The sequence below is a fragment of the Bos mutus genome, chromosome 3 (assembly GCF_027580195.1).
Source record: "Bos mutus isolate GX-2022 chromosome 3, NWIPB_WYAK_1.1, whole genome shotgun sequence".
Lineage (NCBI taxonomy): Eukaryota > Metazoa > Chordata > Mammalia > Artiodactyla > Bovidae > Bos > Bos mutus.
Window position 1 is genome coordinate 23,758,154 of NC_091619.1, and position 22,025 is coordinate 23,780,178.

At 38.8% G+C, this 22,025-nt stretch overlaps 1 protein-coding gene across 4 annotated transcripts in view; it reads left to right on the forward strand.

Moving 5' to 3' along the window:
• GDAP2 (ganglioside induced differentiation associated protein 2) overlaps window positions 1–22,025 on the forward strand; it is a 75,380-nt gene that overhangs the window by 4,100 nt on the left and 49,255 nt on the right. For all 4 annotated transcript variants that reach the window (XM_070367417.1, XM_070367419.1, XM_005895282.2 and 1 more), the window contains exons 2-5: window positions 5,917–6,159; window positions 7,760–7,899; window positions 16,754–16,907; window positions 17,315–17,403. In XM_070367417.1, coding sequence (XP_070223518.1) covers window positions 5,984–6,159; window positions 7,760–7,899; window positions 16,754–16,907; window positions 17,315–17,403 — 559 coding nt within the window. In that variant the 5' untranslated portion in view covers window positions 5,917–5,983. The remainder of the gene's footprint in view (window positions 1–5,916; window positions 6,160–7,759; window positions 7,900–16,753; window positions 16,908–17,314; window positions 17,404–22,025) is intronic.

Consider the following 22,025-nt stretch of genomic DNA (forward strand, 5'->3'; position numbering starts at 1 on the left):
TAAGTACATGGAGGAAAAGAATTTAGAGCTGTGAAACAGACTACTCTTAAAAAGTTAAATGGGGAAATGTGGAGTTTGTTGGTATTCTGAAGAAATGGGGTTAGAAAAAAAAATTGGAGTAGGAGACTCAGGGGAAGGAGAATCAGATGTTGTGAAGGGAAACTCGATGTTATTACCTTCCCTTAGAGGAGATCTAGTCAGGTGCAGTAAAAGGCTTAAATGAAGGTGATTTGGCAAGCTTAAAAGTGTGAAATACACTGAAAATCCCTTGCAAGTTGAAAAGAGTGAATGAAGATAGAGACATTTTGATTTGTAGAGAAGGTAATTTGAACAATGACTTCTCTTTTCTCAGAGCATCAGGAAAAGAAGGGAGGCAATGTGGTATGATGTAATGGAAATGGCATGGGTTTTATTGTTAACTGGTCTTCCATCTGGATCTCAAGGTACTGCTTACTAGTTCTGTTACCTTGAGCTGGTAATTGAATCTCTGGTTCTTGAGGCCCTCATTGTAAAATAAGAGTTCTTTTGAACTGTGGTGTTGGAGAAGACTCTTGAGAGTCCCTTGGACTGCAAGAAGATCCAACCAATCCATCCTAAAGGAGATCAGTCCTGGGTGTTCATTGGAAGGACTGATGTTGAAGCTGAAACTCCAATACTTTGGCTACCTCATGCGAAGAGTTGACTGATTGGAAAAGACCCTAAAGCTGGGAAGGATTGGGGGCAGGGGGAGAAGGGGACAACAGAGGATGAGATGGCTGGATGGCATCACCGACTCGATGAACATGGGTTTGGGTAGACTCTGGGAGCTGGTGATGGATAAGGAGGCCTCCTGGCGTGCTGTGATTCATGGGGTCGCAAAGAGTTGGACACAACTGAGCAACTGAACTGAATACCTACTTTGTGGGATTATTGTAAAGATTAGAAAGCATATTTCTAACAGATCTGGTACCTCATGGCTCATACCTTCCATAGTGGCCTTCTTTTGTTTTAGTGTCTTAGGCTTTTTGATACCTTTTTGGTACCTTTGGTACCTGTGGGGCTCCCAGATGTCCGCTTTCTGCTGTCTCTAGAACTCTTCTGCTACTTTTGGTCTCAACTCTCACTTTCTGGAAGAGACATTCTCTGCTTCTTCAGCCTAAAGAGCCTCCCCTTCTTTGTTGTAGCAATATGTATTTATTGCTATGATTATAAGTTTGTGCGATTTTTGTGGGGCTGTCTTTTCCACTAGAGACTCAGCACTTAATAGTGCTTGAATGAATGAATGCCTGGGACATAATAGGCAAATAAGCATTTATTACCTCACAGTTTTTATGGGTCAGGAATTCAAAAGTTGATTAGTTGTGTGGCTCTGGCTCAGCATTTCTCATGAGGTTGTGGTCAAGATGTCAGCTGGGGCTGGAGGATGCAAGGTGATTCATTCTTGTGTCTGGCAGTTGGTGGTGGTGGTTGGCAGGAACTCAGTTTCTCCACACAGGGGCCTTTTCATGAGCTGCATGAGTGTGTCCCCAGATCACGAGAGCGTACTTCCCCAGAACAGGCAGTCCAAATGAGCATGGCGGAAGCCACAATATCTTTTATGACCCATCCTTGAAAGTCACAAGCTGTCGTTTCTGCAATATCCAGTTGGGTACATTGGCCAGCCTTATTCATAAGGAAGAGGTCTACACAGGGGCATTCATATCAGAAAGCAGGTATCATTGAAAGACATCTTGAAGGCTGTCTACCACGGATGCTGTGTGGAGTAGCACAGTCATCCAAGAATGACTCAAACAATTTTCTCTCAGTGTTGATGGAGGGCCCAGCTGACACAAGAAAACATGCATTTGTTTTGACAGCAGAGAGAATACTTTGTGATTTTTCTTTCCCTAGTGGCACAGGAGCAGAATCAGAGAAAACAGATGTTGGGTTGATCTAGGTGTTTTAGGGATTAACAAATCACTACAAGGGCAGACAAATAACAGTGTATCTTAGTTCAGCAGTTTGTGTCTGGTTTATCTGGTGCTCGTTAGGGAATCTTTGACAGCGTCTTGATCTTTGCTACATGTGAAAGCATCTGTATCTCAACAATGGTGCAGGTGATTTTCATATTGACTGAAAAGGTTATAACACGCAGCATTTATTGTGCCTCGCTTTGTGCCAGGTGGTCTGCTGTGCAATTTTACAGATGATAATCATTTAATCCTCAAAAGAACTGTCATTCTGACTCTTTTAGAAATAAGAAAACTCTGCTTCAGAGTCAATGATCATGAAATTATTAGGTGGTAGGTCTTAGACCCAAACTCAGGCCTGATAACAGAAGTCTGAAGTGTTAGTCAATCATGTCCAACTCTTTGTGACCCCGTGGACTGTAGCCCACCAGGCTCCTCTATCCATGAAATTCTCTAGACAAGAATACTGGAGTGGGTAGCCATTCCCTTCTCCAAGGGATCTTCCCAGCCAGGGATCAAACCCAGGTCTCCCGCATTGCAGGCAGATTATTTACCATCTGAGCCACCAGGGAAGCCCCAGAGCCCAAGCTTTTACCAGCCTACTTCTACCTCAAAGTGCAATTTCATCTGGAAATTTTTACCTTAAAATACTAAATAAACTGGATTCAAATTGTATTATATGTACCTATCATAGAAAAAAAGTAGGAACTACATCAGATTTTGAAAGTTTTTTCTCCCTTTTTGGTATTTTTCAAGTGTTCTATGAGTGATATGACTGAGTGACTTCACTTTCCCTTTTCACTTTCATGCATTGGAGAAGGAAATGGCAACCCACTCCAGTGTTCTTGCCTGGAGAATCCTGGGGACAGGGGAGCCTGGTGGGCTGCCGTCTATGGGGTCACACAGAGTCGGACACGACTTAGCAACTGAACTGAACTGATGAGTGATTATTACTTAGAATTGGAGAAAAAAGTTATTTTAAAGTAAGTGGTTTTGTCCTGTAATTTGATGTTCAAGTTTGCAAAATGAAAGTAAATTTTTAATGGATTTTTAAATATTTTGGTTAAGTTTCAGCATGAGTCAGTCACCAAAAATCTGGATAATGTTGGGAAAGTATGAATTTCTACAGGGTGTCTTTGCGTTGAACTGAAAGCAGTTCAGCCATAGACGGTGAATGTAGCCTTCACATTTACTCTATTCAGTTGTCCAGTTCCAGGCTGAATACTTGTGAACAGATCAACAGGACTTGTGGTTGCCTCTAGTTTCCTCTGGAGTAGGAAATGGCAACCTACTCCAGTATTCCTTCCTGGAAAATTCCATGTACAGAGGAGCCTGGCAGGCTACAGTCCACGGGGCTGCAAAGAGTTGGACATGACTGAACACACACATACAAAAACACACATTCTAGTTTCAAAGGCTGATTGGACAGGACTGAACATCAACTTCTAGATAGAATTTGTTTCTTTATTTCAAAATAACATCAAAGCAGTACTTAAATGAGAATAATCCTCTGATACAAAATTGGGCTTCCCTGGTGGCTCAAATGTAAAGAATCTCCCTGCAATGCGAGAGACCTGGGGTCAGTCCCTGAGTCAGGAAGATGTACTAGAGATTCTCCAGGGGAATCCCCATGCAGAGACCCACTCCAGTATTCTCCAGCTGTCACACACAGCTGAGTGACAAACACTTTCACTACTTTCGTGATCTGCAAGACTTTTCTGAGATTGTTATATAAAAGAACACATTTCCTCCCACACAGTGTTGGTACAGGAATTAGAATATTGTATCAGATCTGTAGTTCATCCCAATTAGTATCCCATGTCTCTGAGCAAGAAACATCAAGAAATTAGGTATAGAGGGGCATGCTTGTTTTCCTTAACTCTTAACGAACATTAGGATCATACAGAAAAACTCCTCAGGAAGTTCACACACCAACTGTCATTCCCTCATCATCTGTCTGCTCTCCTGTATGTACAGTGTTACCAGCAATCTTTCACTTACCAAATGCACTAATTTTTAGTCCTATTCCTCCATCTTTCAGTAGCATTTAACCCTGGATGATCCTTCTTGAGCATCCCATCTAAAGTTGTTTTCTTCACTTAGCTTTTATGTTACCACACTTTTCCAGATCTTTCTTCCATTCTTATCAATCCTTTTCTCTCTCTCTCTCTCTTTTTCACTTTTCTTCTTTTCCAACCTCCAAATTCTGCCTTAGGACTGAGTCCTTGGGTCTTTTCTTTATTTGCATTCTCTGTCTCTGTGGTCTTGCCCAGTTCCCATAGGTTTAAATAGCATCTATATGCTGAGACCTCCAATTTTACAAATTTAACCTGATTTCTTCTTTGAGCTCTAGCCTCAGGTAACCAACTGCATGTCTGATACAAATACTTGAGTATATATGGGCATTTCAAACCTAACACATGCAGAAACATAAGGAAAAAAAGACCTTGATTATTACTGCACCTGCAACCTACTCCAGTCTTCTCTTTCTCTGTAAATAGCATTACCATCTATTTGACTGCTCAAGCAGGATATCTAAGAGTAATCTTTGTTCTTTTCCCTCACCCCTCAGGTGCATTTAGAAGGTCTTGTTGACTCCGTCTTGAAAATTCATCCAATTCTAACCATTCCTTACCACCTTCATCACCGTCTCACCTGGATTACTCCACTTGTTTTCTCCCGGTCTCTGCATTTACTCTTGCCCCCACTCAGTTTCACTGTAGCTAGAGTAATCTTTTCAAATATTATTTATATTAATCATTATCTTTATAGGGATCTTCTAATAGCTTGCCCTTATTTGTGTCAAGATCTAAACCTCTTATCATGACTTATAGACTGATTCATCTGACCTCTCCTTGCTCACCAAGTTTCATCACCTGCTACTCACTATCTAGCTCATTCTACTCTAACCCAGACCAGCCTCCACACTTTTCCTGGAACAGAGTACCTTCCCTCCTGCCCTTTTGGCCTTTGTACTTGCTATTGCCTTGGTCTGGCACACGCCCCTAGAGCTTTACATGGCTTGCTCTCTCACTTTAGCTCTCTGCTCAAATATCACCTTTTCCTCATAATACTTATTGCCTCCAGCCATTCTGTTAGATACCTGCTTGCTTGCTTGCTTGTTTTTCATGTCCTTTCAGGGAAGCACGAGCTCTCTAAGGGACTGCTTAGCAGGGACTGCTCTATCTTATTCTTATGTCCCCAGTGACTAAAACAATGCTTGACACCTAACAGATGCTTCCAAAGATTTATTGAATGAGTGAGTGTACCGTTTTACTGAAACAGCTGTTTGACTTATTGGCAAATGAAATATCCTTTTCTCATGTTAAATTTCCCGTGAGTTCTCTGTGGTACTTGACGCTGTGTGTCTTCCTGTCACTCTTCTTTTTTAATTTCTACATTTCTCTACAACCAACCTCCTACCTCATCAGTGTCTCATACCCTGTATTCTCTAAATCATCAGATCCTGTTAAGGCTTCCTTCGTATGTTGCCTCACAAATCTATGCTTTCCTCTCCTCCTCCTTCTCTACATAGTTAGAGACCTTTGTTATTTCTTACTACCTGATTTCAGTAACCTCCCTGCTTCTCAGTCTCCAGGTTAGACTGAACTCTCTAAGTTGTACATAATATGTGTCTCTGTATCTCTTGCAACATCTAACACTCCCCTCACCCTGCCAGTAGCAGACACTCAAAGAAAGTTGAGTGAATAGTCCTGTGTTTCTGGAAAGTAGAACTGGTGGGACATGTGATTATTTAAATGACTAATTCTTGGAAAATAATTTATGTTTAAATAATCTCTCTTTCTGTATTTAAAAAACTGTAGTAATTCATTGTTGTACATTTGATTTTTTAAGGGACTATGTAAGTGACTGTAATCACACAATATCCTATTGGAGCATTTCACAGTAGAGTTTTGTTTTTTGCTCTAATAGAAGTGAAGTAGTATCTGTGCTTCTCTATTAAAATGATTCTTTCTTTTCTCTCAAGCTAAAGTCCCCAGTGAATATTGAATTGCTGAGAAATTTGGGAAAAGACAAGCTGAAGTTTCCATTCCATGGATCCCTTGGGTGCACCTTCCCAGTTTGTGGATGTGGATACACTGCCAAGCTGGGGCAACTCTTGTGAAGATCAGTTAAATGCTTCTGAGATTGCAGCTGAAACATACCAGGAAGAGACTATTAGATCACCTTTTCTTTATAATAAGGATATCAATGGAAAAGTGGTTCTTTGGTAATTCCTTGTTTAAATCATATCGTGATATAATACTCTGATAATTTCTTCTAAATTCTTTTTTTCATAGTTTTTTTCTAAACTCTTTTTGTAAAACCTCTCATTATTGAAATATTACTTTTCATATACATTTACAGCTTTATAGAGACATAAGTGATATACAATAAACTTCACTTAAAGTGTACAGCTTGGTAAATTTTGACATGCATACACCTGTGAACCAGTCATCAGAATCAAGATAGTGAATATATTTATCACCCCCAAAAGTTTTTTGTGTATCTCTTGGTAATCCCTTTCTCCTGCTCCTCCCTGCTTCTACATCCCCAAGCAACCATTCATCTTTTTGTCACTCTAGATTAGTTTGCATTTTCTAGAAATGGAATCACATCCTTTTTTTTTTAGTCTGACTTCTTTCATTCAGAATAATTATTTGAGAATTGAGCTATATTGTTGCATGTATTGGTAGTAATAGTACACTTCTGTTTATAAAAAGCTGTTTTTAAAAAACCTTCATTGAGATGGAATTCATATATCATGCATGCATGCTCAGTCACTTCAGTCATGTCTGACTCCTTGCAGTCCTATGGACTCTAGTCCACCAGGCTCTTCTGTTCATGGGATTTTCCAGGCAAGAATACTGGAGTGGGTTGTCATGCCCTCCTCCAAGCAATCTTCCCAATCCAGGGATTGAACTCACATCTCCTGCATCGCAGGTACATTCTTCACCCACTGAGCCAGCTGGGAACCCCCAATTCATATATTATACAATTCACTAATTTAGATTGTACAAGTCAGTGGTTTTCAGTACATTCACAAAGTTGTACAACCATCACCATGGACAGTTTTCATCAACCCAAAGTCCTGTACCCATTAGCTGTCACTCCCTGTCTTATACACATCTCTTAAGAAAGAAGGAAAAGAATGGCATAATGGTTTTGTGAGTTTTGAGGTTTTAGCACTTGTATTCAAGAATTAGCCTTTCTGAGTCAGGAACAACTTTTTTACTATTGCTCAATTTTGTGAGCTAGTAAATAAATGTACCCACCCCCAACTCTCTGCTCCAGTCAACCACTAATCTACTTTTTATAATATAAATGGAATCAATTGTGATGTAGCATAATGTTCTTAAGATTCATCTATGTTGTAGTATGAATCAGTAATTTAATCCTTTTTATGGCCAAGTAATATTCCATCGCATGGGTATACCACATTTAGTTTATCAGTTCAATAGTTGATGGACACTTGGGTTGTTTCCACTTTTTGGCTATTATGAATAATGTTGCTATGTTTAAACTCTAAAAACCACCTACTTTCAGCTCTGTAAGACTTGTGTTGCAATGTAACAGGCATATGGAAGAAGCCAAGGAATGACATGATAGCTTTATGGGTTTCACATTTGTAGCACTTTTCATTCAGGATCTATCTGAGATGCCTTATTAGCCTTTCTGAATTAGGAACAACTTTTTACTATTGCTTAAGTCTGTGAACTAGTAAAACCAATGTGAAGGCATTGAAGACAGAATGTTTTGAAAGAATCAGAAACTAACATTCTCATCTGCCTCCTCTTCCCTACACTTGCTCTTAATTATTGTTTCCTCAGGAAAGGAGATGTGGCATTACTGAACTGTACAGCTATTGTGAATACCAGCAATGAAAGTCTCACGGATAAGAATCCTGTGTCAGAGAGTATCTTCATGCTTGCAGGGCCTGATTTGAAGGAGGACCTCCAGAAACTTAGAGGCAAGTGAACTTTCTTAGGTCTGTTAGTGCTTAGGAAGCATATATTTTGATGTTTGAAGAAGTATAGTGTCATTCTAAGTAGATTTAGCTCTATTGGTGTTGTTCAATTACAGCCTCTGATAAACCCACAATGTGTTAGAAACTGAATGCTGAGACTTTTACTCAGTAAAACTCTCTCGTGTTCCTGAATTTTAAAATGACAGTTGTCATAGCAGGTTAGATCTTTGGTAACATTTTCTTGACTGTATATTGTCTTGCACTGATAAGCCTTATAAAACAATTATGCTCTGTCTAAACTGAAGCTTTTTTTATTGAGTTTTGATGTTGACAGAGAAATTTTTATATACCTCCTGGACATAAGAGTATTGCACTTCTGTAATGAAATTGAATTACTGGCAAAAAACCACAAGTGCATTTTAAGAGCAAATGCATTCTGGGTTAATTCTGTACTTGCTGTTTTTGTTTGTATGTTTTAACCAGAATGTTATTCTTGGAATATTTCTTTGGAATTGGAAATAGGAGGAATCTTGTTTACTTTATTTGCATTTATTTTCTTAACTTGCCAACCTGGCAACTTTTTGTTATTATTATTTGAGTGCAAAGAGAATATTGTGAAATGTAGTCATCCCATTTTATAAAAAATATTTATGAAATAAAGCAATTTTTCTTAAAATGTAAACAACAAATCCCTTCTCTATAAAAGTCTTCATTTCTTAGACCTCTGCCACTTAACACTGACAATTGGTTTCTAACCTAATAAAGATATTAGAATTTGAACAAGAACATTTATAATGTTGACCATGAAAGAAGGGATAGAGAGAGAAGAGTTAAATAATCTATCTGATCAAGACACTAAACTTTAACCGGGAGGGGAGAAGTGGGGGAAAAAGCCCTCAATTTAACTAAAAGCATGATGCTATGAAAAACATGTAGAAATTACAAAATGTATTAGGGATAAAGCTGAGAAGTTCTTTGAAAAGAGTAACAGAAACTGGTCTGGAAAAATTCCTGATGGCCTGTGTGTGTGTGTGTGTGTGCGCGCGCGCGCATATTCTCACTTACACCTTAAATCTGGACTTACGACTTTTAAAAAAATAAAATAACTAAATTTAAGTTTACAAAATAAAAACTCAATTTTTAGCAGCATATCTTTGGACACCTTAAATCTGTCCTTGACTATGTGACTTAAGACTTTGCCTCTGTGCCTGTTTCCTAAAAAATAAAATAAAAACAATAATCAGTTCCTGAATTTAGTTTAAAAATAAAAAATTTTTAGCAGAATAAATTTGGAGAGTCTTCAAGTCGCTTCAGTCGTGTCCAACTCTGTGCAGCCCATAGACGGCAGCCCACCAGGGTTCATAAGAACACTAACTCTGTCCTTGACGAACTATGTGACTTAAGACCTGCAGGACCCCAGGCTCCTGCCTCTGTGCCTGTTTTTTCCATATCTCTAAACATCCTAAGATTCAGATGATAGTAGTCCCTGATAATTAATTAATCCCCAACCTGGAGAAAGTTCCTGACACATAAATACTTAAGTCTGTCCTCAGTGAATATTTTTAAAATGGAAAAAAAATACAAAGTATATCATGAAGAATAAATTATGGTGATGGAGTAACAGAGGAGAGACATTAGGTTCTAGACTCCTGCTGCTGCTGCTAAGTCGCTTTAGTCGTGTCTGACTCTGTGCGACCCCATAGACGGCAGCCCACCAGGCTCCCCATCCCTGGGATTCTCCAGGCAAGAACACTGGAGTGGGTTGCCATTTCCTTCTCCAATGCATCAAAGTGAAAAGTGAAAGTGAAGTCGCTCAGTCGTGTCCAACTCTTAACGACCCCATGGACTGCAGCCCACCAGGCTCCTCTGTCCATGGGATTTTCCAGGCAAGAGTACTGGAGTGGGGTGCCATTGCCTTGAAGTATGAGCCAAAAAATGGAAAAAATTGACAGGGATGAATATAAAAGTATTGCAGTAAGTTTAAAACATTAATCACCCAAGTTCAGAATGGGAAAGCTCAATCTAACAGCTTTTCTTAGGTGAGAATTTGCTATCTCACCTAATAGTAAAATGGCACTGTCATCAACCACCGCATTTGTCATGCAAAAGTCTTTAGGGTTAACACTTGCTCTTTCTTTTTCCCCATATGTCTGTCTTTAAGCCCTAAATCAACCTTGAATCTCTCTATGTTACCACTGCCTTCATCCCAGCCTGTGCTGCCATCATCCCCATCTGGATTATAGTCATCGCCTTCCTCCCAACTGGTCTCCCTACATCCATTCTTTTCTTAAATCTGTTTTCCACATACAGGAAGTATTTTCTTTTTAAATTGTAAATCCCTTCTTATTGCTCCCCTGCTTCAAACCATTTAGTGGCCTCTCATTGCGCTTAAAATAAAATCCTGACTCCTTATACTGGTCTCCAGGGGCTTGCAAGATCTCACTCACTCACTTCCAGGTCCCCTTTTACCTTCCTCAATGTGCTGGAACTAAACTGATCTCCCGTTGCCTTGTCACCCAGCTCCTTTTCAATTTTGCATGTACTAGTGTTCTCTTAATTCTGAAGTCTTTGCTTACATCTCTTCCTGAAAGCACTATTTTCTTTTCTTCAGAATTGATCATTCTATCCATGGTATATGCTTCCAGCCTGCAGTACTTGTCTTGGAGCTCTTAATTATAATTTTATGAATTGTTTATGTAATGATTATGTCCCCATCAAACTTTGAACTCCATGAGGACAGGAACTGCATGTCTTACTGTCCTCTGTGTTCCCAATACCAAGAACAGTAAAGGCATCCTTTCAGTAGCTAATAAATAAATGAATAGACATTCCTTGGGATTTTAACTTAGAGACTCAGAGGTGATAATGCATCATTTCTACTGAAAACACCAACAGTATCAGATGCATCTTTTTGTAACATCACAAGTGAAGGTTTGTTATCAGCAAAAATAGACAATTAAGTCTATAAGATGTTTGATGTAATCCTCATGATAACTACAAAGAAAAAACCTATGATAGATACACAAAAGGTAACAATAGATACACAAAAGATAAAGAGAACAAAATCAAAGCATACTAGTTAAAAAAAAAAAAAGCAATACAGTAAGAGAGGACTGAAGGGTAAAGGACTGAAAAAACCATCAAACAGTTAACAGAATGACAATAATTACCTATTAATGATAATTTTAAATGCAGAAGGACTAAATTCTCCAACTAAAAGACACAGAGTAGCTGAAGGACTAAAAAAAATTCCAACAATATGCTGTTTACCAGAGATTCACTTTAGCTTAAATGACACATACAGGCTGGAAGTGAAGAGACTAAAAAAAGATAATCCTTGCAAATGGAAACCAAGAGAGAGTAGGAGTGGCTGTACTTATATTGTATAAAATAGACTTTCTGTCAGAATTGGTCAGAAGAGACAGATGTCACTATATGGAGGTAAAGGGATCAGTTCATCAAGAAGATATAACAGTTGTAAATATGTATGCACCCAGCATTGAAGCACCTATGTATCAAAGAGAAATATTAATAGAACTGAATGGAGGAATAAGATAGCAATACAGTAATAATTGAGGACATCAGTACCCTACTTTTAACACTGGATAAATCATCCACACAGAAGACTAGTAAGGAGGCATCCACACAGAAGACTAGTAAGGAGGCTATCTTGAGACAAGGAAAATAAAACATGCCAAACTTATGGGATGTCAAAAAATTTTTTAAACCCAATTATAAGAGAAATTTATAGCAATAAATGCCTACAGTAAGAGAAGAGAAGAAGCTGAATGGTTCTATGAAGACCTATAAGACCTTTTAGAACTAACACCCCCAAAAGATGTCCTTTTCATTATAGGGAACTGGAATGCAAAAGTAGGAAGTCAACAGGCAAATTTGGCCTTGGAGTACAGAATGAAGCAGGGCAAAGGCTAATAGAGTTTTGCCAAGAGAATGCACTGATCATAGCAAACACCCTCTTCAGCAACACAAGAGAAGACTACACATGGACATCACCAGATGGTCAACACCAAAATCAGATATTCTTTGTAGCCGAAGATGGAGAAGCTCTATACAGTCGGCAAAAACAAGACTGGGAGCTGAACTGGGGTTCAGATCATGAACTCCTTATTGCCAAATTCAGTCCCTTGGACTGCAAAGAGATCCAACCAGTCCATCATAAAGGAGATCAGTCCTGGGTGTTCGTTGGAAGGACTGATGTTGAAGCTGAAACTCCAGTACTTTGGCCACCTGATGCAAATAGCTGACTCATTTGAAAAGACCCTGGTGCTGGGAAAGATTGAGGGCAGGAAGAAAAGGGGACGACAGAGGATGAGATGGCAGGATGGCATCACCGACTCAATGGACATGAGTTTGGGTAAACTCTGGGAGTTGATAATGGACAGGGAGGCCTGGTGTGCTGCAGTTCAAGGGGTCGCAAAGATTCAGACATGACTGAGCGACTGAACTGAACTGAAGAGGAGGACAATCTCAAACAGCCTAATTTTAGGCCTCAAGGAATTAGAAAAAAAGAAAAATCAGTCTAAACCTATAATTATCAAAGGGGGAAGGAAACACATATTAGAGCAGAAATAAAAATTAGAAAATAAACAGTTGAAAAAAAGCAATAAAGAGTTGACTTAAAACTAAAAAAATAAAAATTAAAAAAGGAGAAATGTTTATCCAGACTCACCAAAGAGGGAAAGAGGACTCAAACAAAATTCTAAATGCAAGTGGCGATATTACAGCTAATACTATAGAAAGACAAAGTATTATAAGAGACTAGTATGAACAGTTATTTGCCAATATATTGGATAAGCTAGAAAAAACATAACTTCCTAGTGAACATACAATCTACCAAGACTAAACCATGATGCAATAGAAAATCTGAATGGACGAAAAAAGTAAGGAGTTTAAATCAGCAATCAAAACCTCCCAACAAAGATTACCCATGACCTGGTGGCTTCCCTGGTGAATTATACCATATATATATAGAGAGAGAGAGAGAAGAATTAATTTCAATTCTTTTCAAACTCAAGTCAAAAAGTTCAGGAGTACATACTTCCAGACTTGTTTTACAAGGCCTGAAAACAAAGCCAGACAAGGAAACTACAAGAAAAGAAAAATATAGGCCTATATCCCTGATAAGTATAGATAAAAAAACTCTCAACAAGGTAGTTGCAAACCAAACACATCGGCAATTTAATTATATCATCCTTCCAACAGATGAAGAAAAAGCATTTGACAAAATTCAACACCTCTTTCATGATAAAAATTCTCAAAATATTTGATGAAGAGGAAACATACCTCAACATAGCCAGAACAGTTAGATAAGAAAATGAAACAAAAGGCATCCAAATCCAAAAGAAGTAAAATTGTTACTTTAATATTTTTAATTTCTACTCAAAGCCATCTATAGGTTCAGTACAATCCCTATCCAAACTCCCATGGTATTTTTCACAGAAATAGATAAAACAGTTCTAAAATTTACGGGACTACAAATGACTCCAAATAGCCAAACAAATCTTAAGAAAGAAGAGCAGAGGTTGCGGCAACATACTTCCTGATTTCAAACTGTACTATGAAGCTGTAATAATAAAACCAGTAACATCACTTGCCTTTCTCTGATGTAATCCTTCATTTTTGTGAGTAAATCCACCGTAAGATTTGTGGGAAAGGTGAAAGGGGACAAAACTATTGAGGTCTTATTTCTACCTTCAAACTTAATTGGTAGTTTGGGTGGAAATAAAATTCTAGGTTAGAAATTATTTTCCAGACTTTGAAGGCATTGCTCCATTGTTATCGGTTTTCATTATTGCTATTGAAAAATGTGATGTTATTGTTCCAGATTCTTTGTATGTTACTGGTTTCTTTTCTGGAAACTTTTATGATCTCATCTTTATTTCTGATGTTCTTTTATTGTAATTTAAGTGATGTGGTGTGGTCTAGTTTGGTTATTCCATATGCTCTTTGAGTCTAGAAACTTACATCTTTCCATTAGGGGAAATTTCTTGTTTTGTTTGTTTAATAATTTTCTTCCCGCTGTATTCTCTGTTCTGTCTTTGAAGAAACCTGATTGAATCTGTACCTCCCGTTTCATCTTCCAAGTTTTATATCTGTTACCTCTTGTCTTCCATCTGTTTATTTTCTGGTAGATTTCCTCAACTTTAGGTTTAACTTGTCTATTGAACTTTTTACGCCTGCTGTCATATTTGTCACTTAGCTATAACAGTTAGATAAATGCCTTTTCCTGTTCTCTGAATATTTCTTTTTTTAAATATAACCTTGTACTTTTGTTTTCAGATGTACTATGTTTTCTTTCTCTCTCCAAGAGCAGTAATTACGGTGTTGGGAGTTTTTTTGCTCTCTTTTTAATTTTCCTTCCCAATATTGTCTTTTTTTTTTCCTGGCTGCACTGAGTCTTTGTCGTGGCGCATGGGCTTTCTCTAGTTGTGGTGCAAGGGCTTCTCGTTGTGGCGCGTGGGCTCAGTAGTTGTGGCATGTGGGCATAGTTGCTCCATGGCATGTGGGATCTTAGTTCCCTGACCAGGGATCAAATCACTCTCCCCTGCATTGGAAAGCAAATTCTTAACTACTGAACCACCAAGGAAGTCCCAACGTTGTCTTTTATTTTTTTTTAGCATTTGTCCTCTGCCTTTTCTCTGCTCCATTTGTGAGAGGCTTAGTATGTCATGTGAAATACCAAGCTGGATGAATCACAAGCTGGAATCAAGATTGCTGGGAGAAATATCAACAACCTCAGATAGGCACATGGTACTCTGATGACAAAAAGGGAAGAGAAACTAAAAAGCTTCTTGATGAGGGTGAAAGAGGAGAATGAAAAAGCTGTCTTGAATCTCAGCATTAAGAAAACTAAGATCGTGGCTTCTGGTTCCATCACTTCATGGCAAATAGAAGAGGAAAAGTGGAAACAGTGACAGATTTTATTTTCTTGGCCTCCAAAATCTCTGTGGATGATGACTGCAGCCATGAAATTAAAAAACATGTGCTCCTTGGAAGAAAAGCTATGCAGACTTGGTCAGTGTGTTAAAAAGCAAAGACATCACTTTGCCGACAAAGATCACTATATTCAGAGCTATGGTTTTTCCAGTAGCATTGTACAGGTGTGAGAGTTGGACCCTAAAGAAGGCTGAGAGTTGATCAAAGAAACATCAAAGAAGAATTGATGCTTTTGAATTGTGGTGCTGGAGAAGGAAGACTCTTGAGAGTCCCTTGGACTGCAGGAAGATCAGACCAGTCCATCCTAATGGAAATCAATCCTGAATATTCATTGGAAGGACTGATGCTGAAGTTGAAACTCTAATGCTTTGGCCACCTGATGCAAAGAGCCAACTCATTGGAAAAGACCCTGATGCTGGGAAAGTTGAAGGCAAAAGGAGAAGGGGACAGCAGAGGATGAGATAGTTAGATAGCAACACCAATGCAATGGACATGGATTTGAGCAAGCTCTGGGAGATAGTGGAAGACAGAGGAGCCTGGCTCGCTGCAGTCCATGGGGTCGTGAAGAGTTGGACACGGCTTAATAACTGAACAACAACAGAAACATTTCCTCACTTCTGGTGATCAAGTGTCAGCTTACTGAGCAGGGAAGAATTGAGAAGCTACTGGGAAGCTTTGTGTGCATAGACTGCTGCTGCTGCTGCTGCTGCTAAGTCACTTCAGTCGTGTCCAACTCTGTGCAACCCCATGGACTGCAACCCACCAGGCTCCTCCATCCATGGGATTTTCCAGGCAAGAGTACTGGAGTGGGGTGCCATTGCCTTCTCTGGTGTGCATAGGCAGGGATCGTTAATTGCTTGGTGGATCTAGAAGCAGATGGAGATCCACCATCTGCTTCAGCAGGAACCCTGCTGTTTCATTGAGGAACCATCCCTAATTTATCAGAATCTGTAGGCCCTTTGGCTTGAGCCTCTTAGTTTCCTGAAAGAGAATCTTCCAGGGGTATAAGCATGATTGTCTGTGTTAGAAGCCAGTTAGGAGCAGAGATCTGGAGCTATTACTCTTGAGTATAACACTTCAATGAAATCCCATCTTTTCAGCCGTGCCTGGGGTTCTGGAGTCCAGAAACTCTCTACTTCAGTATCTCCTGAGAATAAACCTTCCTGTTGCTGTGGTGGTAAAGAAATCATCACCTCGCTGTGCTGGCTGAGGGAGAGGTTGCTGCAGATTAAATGTTTTTATACAGACTTTTAACTCAGACTCTTCTTAGTCCCACTTCACCTTATAGTCTTTAGAAGTTCTTAGGACCTCCAATTTCTGAGCCTTTTTAGTGTTCTTCAGTAATAACAACAACAATAATATTAATAGCTAATTTCTGAATTCACTTTGCATAGATTAATAACTCATTTAATCCTGTGAAGTAAGTACTATTAGTGTCTCTCTTATATAGGAAATTGGAGGCCAAACCTTTGTCCAAAGTGTCATAGCAGGAACATGGTAGATTCAGGATTTGAATCAGACCAGTCTGTCTTCTCTCCAACACTGCCTTGCCGAGCACACCAGTTTGCTTCATACTGGTCATCCCATTTCTGCAAGCAGTTAGGTTTCTCTGCTTTACTTAATCAGTTGCTTCTAGTCCACTGACTTTATTCCTTCCAAAATTTTGATGGTGTTTTTTTCTGCTTCATGTTCTCTCCCACCCTCTTTGTCTCTGTTTTTATACCTATTGTATTGCTTTACTGTCATTTGGTGATTAGAGATGTTTGTGTTCAGTCCATATTTTTAACTGAAATTTCTCAAAGTTCTTAATACTTTCTCTGTTTCATGCATTGTTCTGTTGGTTTGTTGTTGTTGTTTTTCCTAACTACTCCATGACTTACATATTCTCCATTATTCCTAGGTTGCCGGACTGGTGAAGCAAAATTAACCAAAGGATTTAATCTAGCTGCCCGGTTCATCATTCATACGGTGGGACCTAAATACAAGAGCCGCTATCGCACCGCCGCTGAGAGCTCCCTGTACAGCTGCTACAGAAACGTACTCCAGCTGGCAAAGTACGGCTAACTCAATTCCTAGACATAGCATGCCATATATTGTTAAAGGCCCTGTTTTAAAATGAAACCCAGCTTTGAAAGTCAAATTTTGAGGAATTTAGACAATTTAGGAGGACCCTGAAAGTAGAATTCATCATCTTCTCAAACTCGACAGAATAAAAGGAATGGATTTAGGCGACTTGAGAATTTAACCTGTTCCCATTTCACTTAGTTCCCATTTTCCTCAGAATGTATTTCCTCCAAATGGTGCAGTTAAGTTATATATTAATATAATTATTATATAGTGCAGTTGGATTAACTATGGCAGATTTGTTGAAGGGACAGGGAAAGAGAAATGAAGCTGCATTTTCTATTTAGTTATTCTGAAGGTTTGTAGTATAATTTTTGTGTTTTCTGTTTGATTGCAGAGAGCAGTCCATGTCTTCTGTTGGATTCTGTGTCATCAACTCTGCAAAACGGGGTTACCCTTTAGAGGACGCAACACACATAGCACTTCGTAAGTAATGTTGGAGAAACTATATAAATCAGCATAACATTTCCTAAGTAGGATCGGGGATACTGTACATAAATTGAATTTAAAAAGAAAAGCTTTTTATCACTAGTTAAATAGTTATAGCTAAAGAAGGTTTGTTGATTAACTGATCATGGCACCCTGGAGGGAAGTTTGTATTGACAGGTTGCAGAGCTCTCAGTTTACTTTCTAGGTTTGACATTTTAATCCATTTGAATAAAGGCTTAGAAAAGTTACCTATTAAGTTTGAAAAATGATACCAAGCTGAGACACATTTGGTATTCAAATCATAATTCAGAATAATCTTAGCAGATTGGAACAATGATGTCAAAACAGATTTTATAATATCAGATTGATATAGCCCTTTGCAGTTTAAACAGTAGCTTTCACATGTGCTATTTAAATATAAAACCCTGCCTTTAGGTTTTTAAAAGACTAGACTCAATAATTGTGAGTCAGAATGTCATATATGTTATGTGAAAATATGATACTCTAGGGAGTCCCTGATCTTACTGTCTTATACAGGTTCAGACCACATCTCGAGTTTTGTATATAGTTCTCCGTGTCATATCTCATGAGACTGACAGATTGGAGGGCAAACAGTCTGAAACATTAGTGGTATTTCTCCTAGAGAAGAGCATGCTCTTAGCATGCATGGTACCCAGATATCTCAAGGAGTCTCATGTGGACTTATTCTATGTGACATTTTTAGAGCAGTAGTTCTTAACCTTTTTGGAAGTCGTCATAAACTACAGTGAGCACCTGATGAAAGAAAGCTGTGGACGCTTTCCCAGAGGAATGTACATACGTAGGACATTTACATGCTCTTTCAGGAAGTTCACACATCCTTGAAAAAGGTTGTAGGTAAGACGTTCAGCTTTACAAGATAGGTCTAAGACCAAGTGCCAAGGAAGATTTGGTCCCACCTGAGATGGACTATCTGCAATAGAAAGGTATTTTAAGTGAATTTTTTGTCATTTAGAATGTTCACACTGAGGCTAAATATCATTTTATTTGGGAGGGATACTATACGAGATCATTTTACAACCCCTTTCTATGTCTGGAATTTAAAGATGGAAAGCTGGAAGTCTTATATTCACCAAAAAATTACAAAAGTGTGTGAATGTATGAAATTATTATTGCTATTACTAGGTTATATGTCTAAAATTTAGAGTGAGAGCATATTCAATCTTAAATGTGTTTAATGATTAGTTATTTTGAAAACAAATTCTTCTTATGCAAGGATTTTATAGTAAATTTATATATTTTATAGTTACAGCTTATATACATTATACCTACGTTAAGCTTCTTGAGGAGTAGAGATCTTTTTTTATCATCTGTGTATTTCTAGTACTTTACAAATGGTCCTTGCTGAAGAAATACATATCTTAAAAAGGGATAAAGAAATTCCATTTTATTTCTTCCATCAACCCTGAGCTTTAAATATTGTAGTATCTGTTTTACGAATAAAGAGGCTCAGAAATTTATCATGTTCTTAGAGTTATGCAGACTTGGAACATATACCCAGGCCTCTGACTCCCAAGTCTAGTAGCCTGTATATTATACTACATAATTCATTATGCTCAAGTTAGGACTGCTTTGGTGGGAAACTACTGTGTTATGGCTAGCCTGCATGTATTCTCAGTGATCCCTTACCAAAGCAAAGTTCCTGCCTCTATATAATTCTTCCTGGCAAGGCTTTTGGCAGGTTTCAACTGTCTCTGGTTTCACTTAACCTGTGCCCCTATCTCATAGCTTGAGTTAGGCCTTTTGTGTCTCCATTTTTTACTGAAATAATCATGTGGATTAGAATTTAAAGAGAGGCACCATTATTTTGTAGAAAAGGCTCTGAAAAACTAATTAAGACTACTGGTTTTTGGTCCCAGTTCTACTAATCTAATTCTAGCTCTGTGGCCCCCAGAAAAGTTACTTGATGCAGTACCATAAAGGAGTCAGCTTTGAACAGTAATTGTAGAAATAGCAGATAAAGATCAAAAATATGCATAAGGGACTTTGGTGAAACAACTTCCAGAGATTTAATTAGCACAAAGGAAATGTAAAGCTTTAAGATAAGCAGGTTAACCTGTATTTTAGAAGACCTACTTGACTTATTACAACTTAAATCTAATAGCAAAACTATACTATTTCATTAAAAAATATATTCACACACACAAACCCAATTGTGCTCTTTGCCCAAATGCTTTCTGAGTATCTGGGAAATAAATGGCCTTTAGGCTTTTATAGCATATACGGGCCAAAAACAAATCTAAGGATGTGACTCTTAAGTCCTTAGTTCCAAAAGCTGTCTCACTTATTAAACTATCATTGAAATTTATTTCATCTGAAGTCTAAGTAATGTCTTCCTGATAGTTGTACCAAGGCTCATTATTTTTTTATTTTTCCTTAGTTCATGTGCAGTTTAGTTTTTCTCCAGAAGAAACCTTAAAGAACCATCTGCACTTAGATACATTTATCAGGTTATTTACTCATTCAACAGAAGTCTGAGTGACTACTGTGTTCTAAGCCGTGCTGTGTGGTAGAGAATACAATGGTGAGAAAAAAAGGCAACGATGTTGTCTTTACTGTGTTCCCAGGTTGGAAATTTTAATGTCCTACATGTGATTCTCACCCGTTGGGAATGGTCAAAGTGCAAGTCGCTCGTCGTGTCCAACTCTTTGCAACCCTATAGACTATACAGTCCATGGAATTCTCCAGCCAGAATTCTTGAGTGGGTGGCCTTTCCCTTCTCCAGGGGATCTTCCCAACCCAGGGATCAAACTCAGGTCTACCCACATTGCAGGCAGATTCCTTACCGGCTGAGCTACAAGGGAATCCCAAGACTGCTGGAGTAGGTAGCCTGTCCCTTCTCTAGCGGATCTTCCCGACCCAGGAATCGAACCGGGGTCTCCCGTTGAAGAGTTTTTACTAAAAGTTAGGCACATGGCATTCTGATTGGGTGTGGACCACTAAAACCACGGAGCCATGATAGCACTCTTTTTTTTCACTCCTTTTCACAGAATTACTTTTCTGAATGAACTCTGCTGTTGAAAGAATTCAATTTGGTTACTAGTGAGTGTTGTATTTTGTCTTCCAAAGGAAATCCCACGGTTTTATGCTGGGAAACTATTGTATGTAAACTTAAAAACTTGGTGTCAAAGTGAATTTAGGGTGGAAGAAATTCCTTTTTTAATTTTTTTTTTAACTATTAAAGCAGAACAGAGGGAGAGATGAGAAATTTGTCACCTGATGGAGAGAGAATTAGGAAGTTTTGTTCAGTCCTTCAACAAATGGGTCTCCTCTGTTAGGTTCTCGAGGTACAGTAGTGAACAAGGCAGGCTGTACTACATCAGTAACCAGAGCCATAAAATGTTCTTTCAGTTGTTAGTTATTTTTGAATGATTACTTGCCATATTCCTAAGGCGTGGTAGGCCTTAGTAATATTAGTGTTAAGTTTACTTGACATTCAGAAAGCTCACAGTCTAGCTATAAACAGCTGCGAGAAGTTCACACAAGGAGGGCTATTCAGACAATTACAGGGGTAACGTAAGGAAGGATGGCGTTATCTACAAAGGAGATGGTCTTTGGGTAGTGAGAAATGAGCAGGCGTTCACTAAGAGAGGGTCATGGTGGATAAAGGGTATTCTAGTCAAAGGTGACCATGAAAGCAGAAGTAGGGGAACATCACAGCAAGTGGTGTATTCTGAGTCCAGCAAAGAAGCCAGTGGCTGAAGCATATGCTGTAGTTGGAAATAGAACTAAGGGGTGGAGGTGGAAGGGTAGTTAGTGGTCAATGTGGAGAGCCATGCTGGGGCCTTTGGATCTTAACCTGTAAGCAGTGTGGAGCCAACAAAAATGTTTAGCAAGGTGGATAACATAAGATAACCTAGGGGCGACAGTGAATATGTAGGCTTGGAAAAGAGAAGCAAGAGAGCAGTTGAGAGCTTATTGCCAAAGTTTTTGTAAGCATTGAGACACTGAGAGCAGCTGGAAGAGAGCAGGAATGACTGTTAGAAATGTTAGCAATAGAATATAAAGTACATAATAACCCATTGAAAGTACAGGATGAAGGAAGAAATGAAGGAAGAGTCAAGAAAATTCAGGATTCTAGCTTAGGTGAGGGGTTGGATGTTGCTGTATAACTGAAATGTAAAGGAGCAACAGTGTAGGGAGAAGTGGAAGTCAGGTCTGGACCTGTTGGGATCAGGTTTGGACATGTTGAGTTTGAGGTCACGGTGGCAAGTAGGGATTTCAGGGTTTTTTTGTTCATTAAACAGAGTATAGAGAACAAACACGTATATCAAGGAGGAAATAGTGTTGGCTGGGGGATAGAAAGGGATGAATTGGGAAATTGGTATTGACATGTATACATACACCACTATGTATGAAGCAGGGCAAAGGCTAATAGAGTTCTGCCAAAAGAACACACTGATCATAGCAAACACCCTCTTCCAACAACACAAGAGAAGACTCTACACGTGGACATCACCAGATGGGCAACACCGAAATCAGATTGATTGTATTCTTTGCAGCCAAAGATGGAGAAGCTCTGTACAGTCAGCAAAAACAAGACCGGGATCTGACAGTGGCTCGGATCATGAACTCCTTAT